This window comes from Crocodylus porosus, unplaced genomic scaffold, assembly GCF_001723895.1.
Source record: "Crocodylus porosus isolate Cpor-Errol unplaced genomic scaffold, CroPor_comp1, whole genome shotgun sequence".
In the NCBI taxonomy this organism is placed as follows: Eukaryota; Metazoa; Chordata; order Crocodylia; family Crocodylidae; genus Crocodylus; species Crocodylus porosus.
Window position 1 is genome coordinate 28,109,799 of NW_017728906.1, and position 13,104 is coordinate 28,122,902.

A 13,104-nucleotide genomic window follows, 5' to 3' on the forward strand; every position below is an offset into this window, starting at 1 on the left:
CTGGCTGCTGCACTTTCAGCAATGTTTCCTCATCACCAGTACTCCAATACTGACCCCCTAGTCTGCTTTTGGAACATGTAGAATCAGTGACTGACATGAATTCCAGTGCTCTCATGGGTACTTTTGAAAGAAGGTTTTCATGCTGTACCCTGATGACAAGTATAGCAGGCAGTCAGGAGATACGGGGAAATTTTAAAAAATGAAATAGTGCAAGTCATGAGGAAAGCTCAGGAAGTAACACATACAAAAATGCTTTCAGTAATATATATATAATCTAACTTTCATTTCATTTGGAGTGAACTAAAATTGGGAGTAGGAGTGAATAATGTGTGTAACTAAGGAACCTCTCAACTTGAATTCTCTTTGGAGACACTTTTATTATGAGTCTAGGTCATTATTAACTTAGATAACACTTCAGCTTCTATGAAGAACTATCTTGTTTTTCTCTTGACAGTTTATTGCTCCTTGAATATTTAATCTCTAACTCTTTGTAAATAAAGCTTATGCAATTAGATTGCTATCAATATTCAAAATGCCAACCCTGTCTTAAGGTTAAACATTCTAGTTCACTGAATACATTTTCTGCATCTCACTCAGGTTTCTTGGGATGTATTACTTAGTTGAACTCTCACATATCAGGTTATTAGGTCTCACTGCTTTTTGACTACATTTTATAAGTACCCAGGATCAAGATTTGAAAACATGGTCAATAGTATGACATGTGGTTTTAGGGATACACTGAGACCTCTGGTTTATGATTGGAACTTCAGTAATGCCAACACCACAAAATGAGTCCCATTGTCTTTAAGATGATTTTGGTGAAGTGGATATGTGGGCAGGGAGGGGATGACATCGATTTGATCATCATGATAATCTCCATAATTAGCATTCAAATTGAAATATACTTTGCTTTATAAATTTGTGATTTTCCACAGTGACAACTGAATGTTAATAAACATTAAGCAGGAGTAAGAGTGGATTTAGTACTTACAACATGTTTCCAGGTTTCATAATGCTCTGTTTAGTAAAAGTGAATTATTCCTGAATCCTTTTTTTAGGAGTGGTATCTACGCAAGCAGCTGTTAACTGCTCACTTCCTGGTTGGGTCTTGTTAGGCAAACTCTAGTCCTACATACTTATGAATGAAACTGGCTTGACCAAGACTATTGTTTATACCTGACTAATTATTCATGATCCATAATAAAAGAGTTGCTGTGCAAATTAGAGCTCATTATCACTGAACCACAGAGACTGCTCTGATTTGCCTTTGATTTTTTTATTTTTATACTTCGTTGTAACTGAAAAATAATGGTGTATTCATGTCTGTTCAGGGACAATAGAGCAGATAATGTCCCATTTTATTATATTTTATTTTATATTATTGTTATTATTAGAATCTTAAGGGCCCATATCAAACCTGGTGATACATGCATTTCAGTAGGTACTGACCATCCTTGGAGGTAAATATAAGATTCATTGATGTAACCAGTTTTAGCAAGCATATTTTTACAATGACTTGATAGTGAACGCTATCTTGGTTTAAGTTTGATCAAGGATTACATTAAAGCACTGTGGCTGGTCACTACTGAAGGCAGATTTTTATCCTGTCTGAATGTAAGGTTCTGTGTCTTGGAAATCTCATGTTCAGCAGTTGAAAACAATAATACGCATGATCTTACTTTTGCTTCAAGCTCAGCTTGTGTCATGCTTGCCCTTTTAACAAACAATCATCTGGCAGCACAGTAAGACCTTTCCATTGCTTCTTGCAAAAATAAACTGTCTTTTTGGTGCTATCTTGGTTGTCTCTTCCTAACAATGCTGCGATAGAGCTATAATGCCATGGTGTGTGTTCTGTCATCAGTATACATCCATGACCTACTTACCTGTGAGGGCCGGTTAACTTCTTTAGGCTCCTACATAGAATTCTGGACCTACTAGTAGTTTTAAAGTCCTTGTACAATCCCATTGTATTCTTTTTTTAACATGTCTCATTTTCTACTTTTCTGTCACTGTTCCTGACTAAGAAGGTTGCGTCCAAAGTGTTGTCAGAGCTCTATATAGAGCTGAGGAAATACTAGAAAGTGTTTCTATAATATTTGCTTGCATTTTTGCATTTTCTTGTTCTGTATTTGTGCTTTCTTAGCTTTTGCTACCCATAATTTGTTTAACAGGAGCATTTGCCAACATAAAGTATAGTTAAATCAAATATTGGAAAAATATTTGCAGAACAGGAATTGTGAATTTGCAACTAAGTATTCAGTCCTGCTTCAAATATTACACTAATTCAAGGAAAAAATGGGAACATCCTATAGGGTGGGTCTGTATTCCAATGCAAACAACTTGGGTTTTTGGTTTCCTAACAGTGAACACACACATTAAACTACTTATAAAGCAACTATAGATCAAGAAATATTAATCACAATCTGCTCTTAGCAATTTACAAGAAGAAAAAGGTGAAGTTTATTGAAGCAATAATTTTTTCAATCATTTTGGCCAATTCATTTTCAGCTTTATGCTAATATAATGATAGCAGGATCATCTGCAACTGCTTTTTCTGATTATGCTAATCCTATGTACTTTTCTGTTGATCCAAGGGAGAAAGGAAGAAAAGTGTGTGTACGTGCCTGCTTGCCTTGCTCTTTTGAATCATGGACATGTTTATATAGATTCCTTTCTTGGATCTGAAAAGTATATAGAATTAGCATCATATATTCTGTGTGTGTGTGTGTGTGTGTGTGTGTGTGCAGGAAGATCTACTATTTACAATAACAGGAAATGGTTCTGCCATACCATAACATATAATGCTAATCATTTAGGCAATTTATGTCTGGAATTTGTTTCCTGGAAAGAAGGAGCTTGAATGTACATCCACTTACGACTAATCAGGTATAGTGCCAGCTGTAGCAGAGTAGGAAACCTCTCAAGCATTTTTAACAACCTTCACACCCTCAAGACATTGGCCACCACGATGTCCCTGCTTTATCTGTGGCAGGGTGTTATGTGTTTTGGTTATGTTAGGGTTAGGGCCTTTGTTTCTAGTACATATTCCTGGCTACCCAAACAAAGGAAGAAGAACCTGGCCAGCATGCAGGCTCTACACAGCTGCATACTCTTACTCACTACTGAATTTGGGGGTTTTGAGTTGTTATTAGAAACCAAAATCAGTGGCCGGAGAAAAGAAGTCAAGTGGTAGCAGTCGTCACCTTGGTTTCTTGCCTCATGAAGAACCACTTACCCATTGCCAAAGGTGGATCATCTGACCCATGAGAAGCCATGTATGTGCTCCAGATCTTGCCTGTAAGCCATGTGACCCTACTGCTTAGACCATTCATTTGTAAGAGGAGTTTGTTTCATTTTCTTTGTTTTTAATTTGAATATTACAAATAAGTTATCCATTTACATATATGTAAACCAGCTGCCCCTAGTGTGTTTTCATAGGTGATCTGAGAACAGAATTTGGTCTTTCTCTTTTTCAGACCAGTGTTTAGACAATCTAAAGTAGTTAGACAGCTGTACCAAAAAAGATTTGAATCTTTTAACAAAGTAATTTGATAGCATTAATCTAAAACACAGAATATTAAGTCAGCATTTAAAATGTAAACATGTACCTTATTACACACTTCTCTGGTGATCCTCACTGTCTCATGTGATTACAGTGCTAGGCTTTAGCCACTTATACAACTGCAAGCACCAGGAGCTGAGATACAACTTTTCAAAGCACTTGGCACTACAGCACTACTTACACATGTTAAAAAGTTCATAGAAACCAACTGGTTCAGAGAGACATAAACTTTTGGAGGCAATAACGTTCATCATCAGATGCCAGGAATGGACTGAGGAATAGTACAAAAGTAATAGATTTCTATTACCAAGAATAGTAATACAAAGATGAATACTACAAAAAAGTTAAGTCATTCTTAAATTTAAAGTAAATTCTTAAATTATTTTTAAAAATATATTCAGGAATTCAGCATCTTTCTAAAGGAAGTAGCTTGTTCACCAATGATGATAAATTCTGACTTTTTAATTATTAGTAATGTTCTTGATGAATTAAGGATATTAATCTGCATGTGTTTAAACATTTACTGAGGATGACATTTTCATCATTTAAGACTGGCAAAAGAGAAAATTAAGTGATCTTGTGATTTAACTAGTATGGGGTATTTGGGGTGCTCCTGGATTTAGGCCTGTTACTGAAAACCTCTTCATTTGTCTTCCTGTGGTGGCATTTGGTGCTGTCAATAAGGGCTGTGCTATTATATTCAGATGTGAAATCAAAGACATAGGTTTCTTTACACAAAGTTTCTGGTGTGCATATCTACTAGTTTCCCTTGATGTGAACTGTTTTGTGAACCAATTTGCTTGTGAATTTTCTGTACTGTTTGACAAAGGTATAACCTGTTGTGCCCCTAATGCCAGTGCACCCTTGACCTGCGAGCCTGGGTCAGCGTGACTGGCTTGGCGCGAGGAGGGGGATTTATAACCAGACAGGTGGGTGATAATGGTGAGCAGGAGTCAGATGATTTAAACACAGCATATTGGTTACATAAAAAGTTTATTTTACTTACGCTACTGATGCCTTGCAGCGTAGGCAGAGGAGTTGATTTATTCAGTTACAGCATGCAGATATCATGTTACCCAGCATTTACAGAGTTGCTTGTTACAGAATTCGAGCGATTCACATAAGCCATTGCAGTCTGCAGATTACCGAGAGCTCTTGATAAGACAGATAACAACAAAGATAGACGGGCCGGCAATACGGGGTACGCCAGAAAGATACGTAGGCGAAGAGATAATATCTGTTGTGCACAATCTGTTCTTCTTGAATGTATACGCAGCTCTCTGCTTTGGGCAGAAGTTCTTTCAAAGTTATATTTGGCAAAGTGACCAATTATTACACGCCAGGCATGAATAATTAACGAGTTGGCACTTATGCTCTCTTTGTTTGCTCAAGTTTCAGAAAAAAGGGGTGGTTATTTTTACTGGGGTGGTACTGGTCCTGTTTGGTCACAGGATGGCACGCGTAGTATATTACTTTAATTTTGCAATTTCTTCAAAGACAGCCAATTTGGTATCTTGTTACCAGGTTACGGTATCTCTCTTGACTTCATAGCCCTTGAGTTATGTACAATTCAAGGTTAGCTTCTCTTTCTCATATGGGAGACTCAAGTGATTAAAAATGAGGCACAGACAGGGGTGTGTATATGCAGCACTGTTAATACAGAGAGATAAATTACAATTACAGAGTTTGTTGTATTAGCTTCTGACCTTTTGCCATCTGACCTTTTGCCATTGGCATCTAAAATCAAAGACTTTGATCTTTGACATAACCAAGCAGCTTTGTGCCCAGGCCAGCTGCAATGCATGAGACTGCACTGGGTTGCCACAGTGTGTATTATGGCTGTACATCCAGCCACTTCTCCAGCAGTGACTATTTTTGCACTGCTCCAAAGGTGGTGACTGCAACAGCTGCTCCAGTGCCCTCTTTCCCACACATCCCCCAGTTATGCTTCTAATTCAGAAATAATCAAAAATAGGGTATATTGTCCTACATAAGATACAGATATATAGGGTATAATCCTGCAAACACTGGCTGCCACTACAAGAACATTTACCTTAAAAAAACAGTATGTCCAATAACAAGGGTTTACAGAACTGGGCCTCAGAGTTCTTTTATATATATAACATCCTGTACAAACAGTAACTAATTAATCCTGACAACTCCTGAGAGGTAGGTAAGTATCTTTATCCTTATTTTACTGAAGAAGAAATAAGGCAGGGAAATGAAGCAAGCGCCTAGAAGCCACAAGTAAGTAAATTGCTGAACCAGGATGAGAATCAAAGACTTCCTAACTTCAAGGCCTGTGCTCATACTTCTAGAACATGATTCTTAAGAGAGATTCAGTTGCCACCATAAAATATTTAATAAGTTTAAAAATCGTTATTTACTTCCTTTTTTCATATAATTATGTTTCTAAAATCAAATTGTATTTTTCTTCCTGTATGTGTTTTGAAGTAAATGGATGTAGGATTTTGTTCACTTTTGCCAAGTTAGACAATCAATATTTGCTTTTTTTGAAAAAGTAGAAGACAGCATGGATCTCCAACCCCCCCCCCCCCGACCCATCTGCTTCTGTGTTGTCATAACCATCCTCAGTAAAAGCCCATAGTACCAAGAATATTTTGGGATGATTTGTTCATTGGTGGTGTTAGCAGAAAAATACAAATGAAGATATTTGGGGTTCTGGTTTTTTGTTTCCTCTTTCAGTTTTTCGCTGACTCTCTTTAAAGGTTGGGGAGAGAGTCTGGAATCAAATTTGATATGACTGTATAACACCATTCCACTAACTACTTAGGAGTTACTCCTTATTTCCATCAATGTGACTGAGATCATAAACAGATTCCTTAGTTGCTATTCAGTTATGTCAATCTTAGAATTGTTAATTGTGTGGCTTCATTTCTTGGTGTTCCTTTAAGCATGTACTTACTGCCTTGACTATAGAATCTTGAATTGGGATATCACTTCTTTAGAGATATATACAAAGAAAGATAGATAGGTGGGCAGATAGCTATATAGATCTATATATATTTAAAATCTTATGTTTTGACACATTTTAAAATCGCTTAGTGATTAACTTTAATTTCACTATGTGATTAGATGCTTTCACAGCAAATTCTTTACATTTAGTCATAATTATCAATGATGTTTAATATATAAACAAATATATAAAGAAAAACCTTTTTTTTTCTGAATCAATGTAAACAGAGCCCAGATGGCCGTATAGAAGTCAAAGGGCAGCATGGAAAATCGTCACTGCATATTAAAGATGTGAAGTTGTCAGATTCAGGGAGATATGACTGTGAAGCTGCAAGTAGAATTGGTGGGCACCAAAAGAGCATGTACCTTGATATTGAATGTAAGTTCTAATATTTTATTTTCTCTTTAAATTTGTTTTAAAAGAAAAAAAGTACATTCTTAATGGAAGATCACGTTTTATTAGTAATCCATGTTTAACCTTGCATATTATAAGGGTGAAGTTACAAATTACACTTAGGCCATACTAAATCTGTGGAATGCTGTGTAGTGTTGAAGTTGGAACATGCTGTGAAGAGTTGCACATGAAGGGTTAATACATTTTGTTTGTTTTTTTTGTTTTGTTTTTTTGCCTGCACTGCTCCTGCACTTGTCACTAGGGGCCTAGAGAGCAGAGGCAGAGGTAGGGGTAGGAGCCAGGACATCTAGGGTCTATTCCTGTTATGGGGGATAGGGAGAACTGCTGGAAGACTGCAAATTACTCTTTTATATCCGTGGAGCAGACGGACATTACACTAGCATGAGCTTGTTAGCACAGGCCAGGGTTAACCCACACTTGAAATGGCATAACTTTGATATGCTCAGAGAGCACTTAGCCTGAATTAATTAACTTTAATGTGCAGACATTCCAGTTTTAAGTATTGTTAGTACAGCCTAAGTGTAATGTGTAACTTCACCCTGAGAGAGACTGGCTGCCCAAAGTTAACATTTCTGACCACACCGTGCGAATCCTGCCTCTTTTGAATACAGTTAAAGACATTGATTTTTGTCCAGCCCATGTTTCCTTCTGTGACTGTTTTGATGGCATCCCTCTCTGCAAGACATTCTGGCCAGTGGAAGCTACCTGTGGGTGAAAAATAAGGCCTGAACCTTATTTAAAAAAAAAGGCTAGAATGCTCCCTATTTCCTTTTCCCACTTTTCCTCAAAAAATCTTATGCTTTTGTGATAACTTGAAGTCATGTATTATTTGTGGGACAGTCTGCTTTATTCAGAGCTAGTATGTTCCAAGTAAGTGCAGTGGAGGATATGCAGATTTACATTGGAAGTCTCCACTTCTGTACAAAACGATTATGGTAACTAAATTCCAGCCTGAAAGGCAGAAGAGGCTTCAAGTTTAGCATAGAGTTCAGAAAACTAAAACATTTTTCACTATTTTTTCTTCGGGTTTTACAAGTTCCTCCGTATTTAGAACAGACCTTGAGAGCGACAGGTAGGGACTGAGGATCTCAAAATAATGAAATATATAGGAGCTGTAGAGGGACAAGTGTGAAAACCCATAAATTGTTTAAAAAAGGGTGGGGGGCAAAATATGGAAGAAGGAGAAGAGTGTTCCAAGGGTTTCAATAAATATCTAAACTTGAAAGGGAATGCTAGTAATGTTTGCTTATCTTTATATGAGACTTGTTCTTTTTTAAAACTGCAACTCATGTAAAGCCACTGAAGTTAATGGACACCTTTCCGTGACTTCATTTAGGCACTGGGTCAGATGTACTGAGGGGAGAAACAGAAGGTGGGTAATAAAACTATAACTTTTTATAGTTTCATAGTTGGTAGGGTCAGAAGGGACCTGAGCAGATCATCAAGTCCGACTCCCTGCCATGGGCAGGAAAGAATGGTGGGGTCAAACGACCCTGGCAAAGTGTCTATCTAGCCTCCTTTTGAAGACCCCCAGGGTAGGAGTGAGCACCACATCCCTTGGAAGTTGGTTCCAGATCCTAGCCACCCTGACTGTGAAGTAGCAGCTCCTGATGTCTAGCCTGAATCTACTGCCAGTCAATTTATGGCCGTTATTCCTTGTTACTCCCAGTAGTGCTCGGGGGAACAGGGACTCTCCCATTGCCTGCTGGTCTCCCTTGGCCAGTTTATAGATGGCCACCAGATCCCCTCTCAGCCTTCTCTTGTGGAGGCTGAACAGGTTCACGTCCCGTAGCCTCTGCTTGTAGGGCCTGCCTTGCTGACCCCTGATCATGTGAGTGACCCTCCTCTGGACCCTCTTGATTTGTTGTTTGCATCCGTCCTGAAGTGCGGCACCCAGAACTGGACGCAGTACTCCAACTGCGGCCTGACCAGTGTCACACAGAGGGGGAGGATCACCTCCTTGGACCTGCTCGTGATGCATCTACAAGGTGCGATTAGCCTTCCTGACTGCGTCCCCACAATGGCGGTTTATGTTCGTCTTGAAGTCTGTAATGACTCCAAGATCCTTTTCTGCCTCTGTGCTGATGAGACGGAAGTTCCCCAGCCTGTAGGTATGGTGCTGGTTCTTTCTCCCTAGGTGCAGTACCCTGCACTTGTCAGTACTGAATCCCATCTTATTCTCATCCGCTCCCGCCGTAACCTGTCCAGATCCAATTGCAGCCTGGCCCTTCTAGTGTGCCCACTTCTCCCCAAATCTTAGTGTCATCTGCGAATTTGAGCAAGGTGCTTTTCACCCCTTCGTCCAAGTCGCCGATGAAGACGTTGAACAGTGCGGGTCCGAGGGCCGAGTCCTGGAGGACCCCACTGCCCACATCCCTCCAGATCAAAAATGACCCCTCCACCACCACTCTCTGGGAGTGGCCCTCCAGCCAATTGGTGACCCATCTGACTGCGTAGGCATTGACACCACAATCTCCTAATTTTTTAACGAGAACGGGGTGAGAGACAGTGTCGAAGGCCTTCCTAAAGTCCAGAAAGACTACATCCACCGTGACACCTGCATCTAAGGATTTTGTGACCTGATCATAGAAGGCCACCAGGCTAGTGTAACAGGACCTGCCTCCAATGAACCCATGTTGGTTGTCCCTAAACATACAATCCCCTGCTTGCCTCTCACAGATGTGCACCTGGATAATTTTCTCAAAGTTTTCAGAATTCCAATTGGATGATTGCAAATGCATTTCTGATGGTGGCCTGATGCTAGATTTCATGGTTGGTCTTTTTGAGAGGAAAACCAGTGTACTTAAAAATAGGAAATTGGTGTCAAAGAAAAATATGAAAAATGCAAATTGAAGAATTGGCACAGTAACTTCTGACTGGATGGAGGAGAAAGCCATGCCAACTCCTGTATATAGATCTTGTTAAAAGGTTTAGCATAGTTACATATGACCAGAAATTAATTTGAGAAACTTTTAAACTGTCTGAAATACTGTTAGCATTTGGAGACATAGTTACTTAAAGCATATTTTTATCAGGAGTATATTATATCTAGTTTCTTCTTTTTTTTACATATTCACTTAGAATCATTATGTTGATTATTGGGGTAAAAATGTATTTCTTTAAAAAATCCTAGCATGACGTGAACTATATTGTTTGACTACATTTGCAAAATTGCTGAACTTTGTTGCAAACAGTTTTACTTTTGCGGCATCCAGAAAACATTTATGAAAGAGTTTGCAGGAGCATCTTATATGGAGATTTTTGATGTTTCATCTGATGCCTTGAGCTGAAGTATAATTCAGTTCTGCTTCTCCTTTAAGAGTCTGGTAGATTCACTAGTAAACGCATATAGAGCTAATAAAAATATTGAAAGTGAAAATGTAATGGCATTTAGTGTTAAGCCTAGATGTGTTTAACTATCCAAATAAATTTGATATGGCAGCAAACTTTATCCAGTTAAAAACTGAAACATTTTCAAGCCAACAGCAATTTAGGACACATAATCTATTAGCACATCATAAATTTAACATGACAACTTTTAAATATTTAATACATGAGTTGTTGATTTGACCTGACGCAGAATAATAAGATTGAACCTGAATCAATTTTCAAAATTACAGAGTTTATCATTTTTATAAGGTTTTAAACTTTAAATTGAACTCTATAGTATTTAAGAAGTGCTGCGAGACTAGCGCACAATTTTTTTTTCCAGAATGGTTATTCTCTGAGTCACAGGCATGTAAACTTCTCCATGTTACCTAAGCAGTGAGATATAGTCATAAATGGAGCACTTCCAGTGACAAGGGGATAGGAATTCCCCTCATTCCCATCCTGTTCAGATTTCTTTTTTCAGTAAAGCTTATTCTGCACAGATCAAAAAGCAAATTGCAATGGTAATGACTTTAGGCATTAGCTTTATTTAAGTTGATGTCCTAGGACTGAGAAGGGCTTATTCCAATGTCACTCTGGAAATATATCTATAGTATTTTCCTTTATAAAACTTCTGTAATAAAATAATTTTACAAAATAAAATAATTTCTTCCAAAAACCAAAGGACACTTTCACTGTTGTGTACATACATCACCTTTTGGTCACAAGCATGAGAAACAATCCACGCACAAATTCTTCCTCTTCCAGAGTTTGTACCTTTGTTTTTATAGCATTAAACAATAATTTTAAGTGTTGTCATATCTTTTTCTTTAAACCAAAGTGCAGAATTATTCTCATTATGTAGTTCTTAACTAAGCCTGAATGACTATGCCTAATGCATTTCCATAAAGTAATAATTATGGTGGTTTTCCTCATGTTATTTTTTTCACTTACATGGGTATTTTGTATAGTTGGAGAGCATGTTCCTCTCGTATTTTTACAGGATATTACATCCAAAGTGAAATAATGAAGATTCACAGCTGCAAAGTGTCACAGGGTTTTTTAGTCTCAATGACCCCTGTCAGAGACTTAAACTATTAGTGTGAGTGCAAGGGGTTTCTCTGCTTAGCCTGTCTCTCTATCAAGGTTGCTCTTGGTAGTACCAGCAATTCCCAAAGCAAAATACATAACTAGAACAACTAGCCCTGGGCCATGGACACATAAACTAATGAATTAGATGAGAAACTACTAACCTCCCGCGACCCCCGCCCCCCACCCCCCAAAAAAATCCTGTAGCGATATGGTGCAGTCCCTAGAAGGGATGTAGCCTTCCCTGCCTACTAGATGAATCTGGGGAAAACATCTTATGCTTTCAAATGTTTATTAGGACAGAGTATCTAGATGCAGCAGGGAAAGTTTGTAGGAGAACTGGGGAAACCAAAACCCTGTGACAATTAAGGTCTCCCATCTAACCAACAAGGAGGTAGGAACATGTACAACAGAAACATAAAAGGATGGCCTGGGCTGTCTAAAGATAGCTCTGAAGTTGAGAGGAAGCTCTAACTAAGGCTCTGTCTATACTGTCTCTGTTTGCCAGCAGAACAGTGGCAGCAGACAGCAGGTGTCACAGTCAAGCCACCTAAAAGCTCCCGGTAGGTCTGTGCAGCTGGACAATAGACAGTGTTCTGAGAAGGTACTGGTGGCTATGAAAGAATTATGACAGCCAAATGAAAGTGAATAAATGTTTCTGTGCCCCCTAGGCCAGGAGGCAACAGAAGCCTTACCCAGGTGGGCATTGGTTTAACACTGCTAGTAAAAATAAGAGTTATTTCAACAGAGCATCTCTAAGACCAGACCTTCAAAAAGCTGAATTAATGTAAGTGATGCTGTTTTCTGTAAGCAGCATAGTTTAGATTGGTAGTAAACAGAACACATAGTCACCCTTTGATTGAAGGGGTGGAAGAGGGGTGGGAAATCATAGACTGGATTCCACTATTTTTAAACCAGTCTATGTTTGCTCAACTTTTGTTCTGTTATGGATACCAGTTTCTGATCACTTATACCAGTAGAAGTGTACTGTTTGTACCTGGCCTTAGCATATTGCTGGCAGAATTGAGGTTTCTTCACAAAACTCTTGTAGTATAGAGTGGCCCTGAGACGGAACTCTGTGACAGTGGTGTCTTTAAGGGTTTGAAGTAGAAAGGAGGGGTGTTGACAAAGATATGAGTGGCCCAAAACTTAGTGCCTTGAACTCAAAGGAAGTATTAGGGCCTACGTTTCCCATGTCACAAGACTTCCTACACCTACCAAGCTTCAGAGGATATTTACAATGCCTTTGTGTTCACGCTGAAATGGTTTCATGACTACAGAAGGTCATGGGTCCTTATTAGTCCCATACCAGCTCAGTCAGATGTTATGTGGGATTGTAAATGATTGTGCTCTTTATTGCCATCTAGAAGGGAAACAGAAACATCAGGAGCCGGGACACTGGCACTTACCATTCATAGCATAACCAGCTTGGTTCTCATGTTTTCAGTTGCATATATTGCTTGTTTGTGTGCACCTGCTACAGTGAGATTCATTCCAGATTGTATTTTGAGCATGGCAATGCTCTTGTGATTTATTTATATGAGGCAAATGCATGCTGGACATCCATGATTTAGTAGCCCAGAGCTGGTACATACCCATTGCTTCTGGCAAGTGTTATCAGTATACTGAAGTACTTCAAGCACGTTTGGAAGAATGTAATTTTAGAAAAAAAATACATACATATATATATATA

At 38.7% G+C, this 13,104-nt stretch overlaps 1 protein-coding gene across 2 annotated transcripts in view; it reads left to right on the plus strand.

Moving 5' to 3' along the window:
• Nucleotides 1–13,104, plus strand: part of NCAM2 (neural cell adhesion molecule 2) — a 529,363-nt gene that overhangs the window by 358,761 nt on the left and 157,498 nt on the right. For both annotated transcript variants that reach the window (XM_019528766.1, XM_019528767.1), the window contains exon 9: nucleotides 6,767–6,917. In XM_019528766.1, coding sequence (XP_019384311.1) covers nucleotides 6,767–6,917 — 151 coding nt within the window. The remainder of the gene's footprint in view (nucleotides 1–6,766; nucleotides 6,918–13,104) is intronic.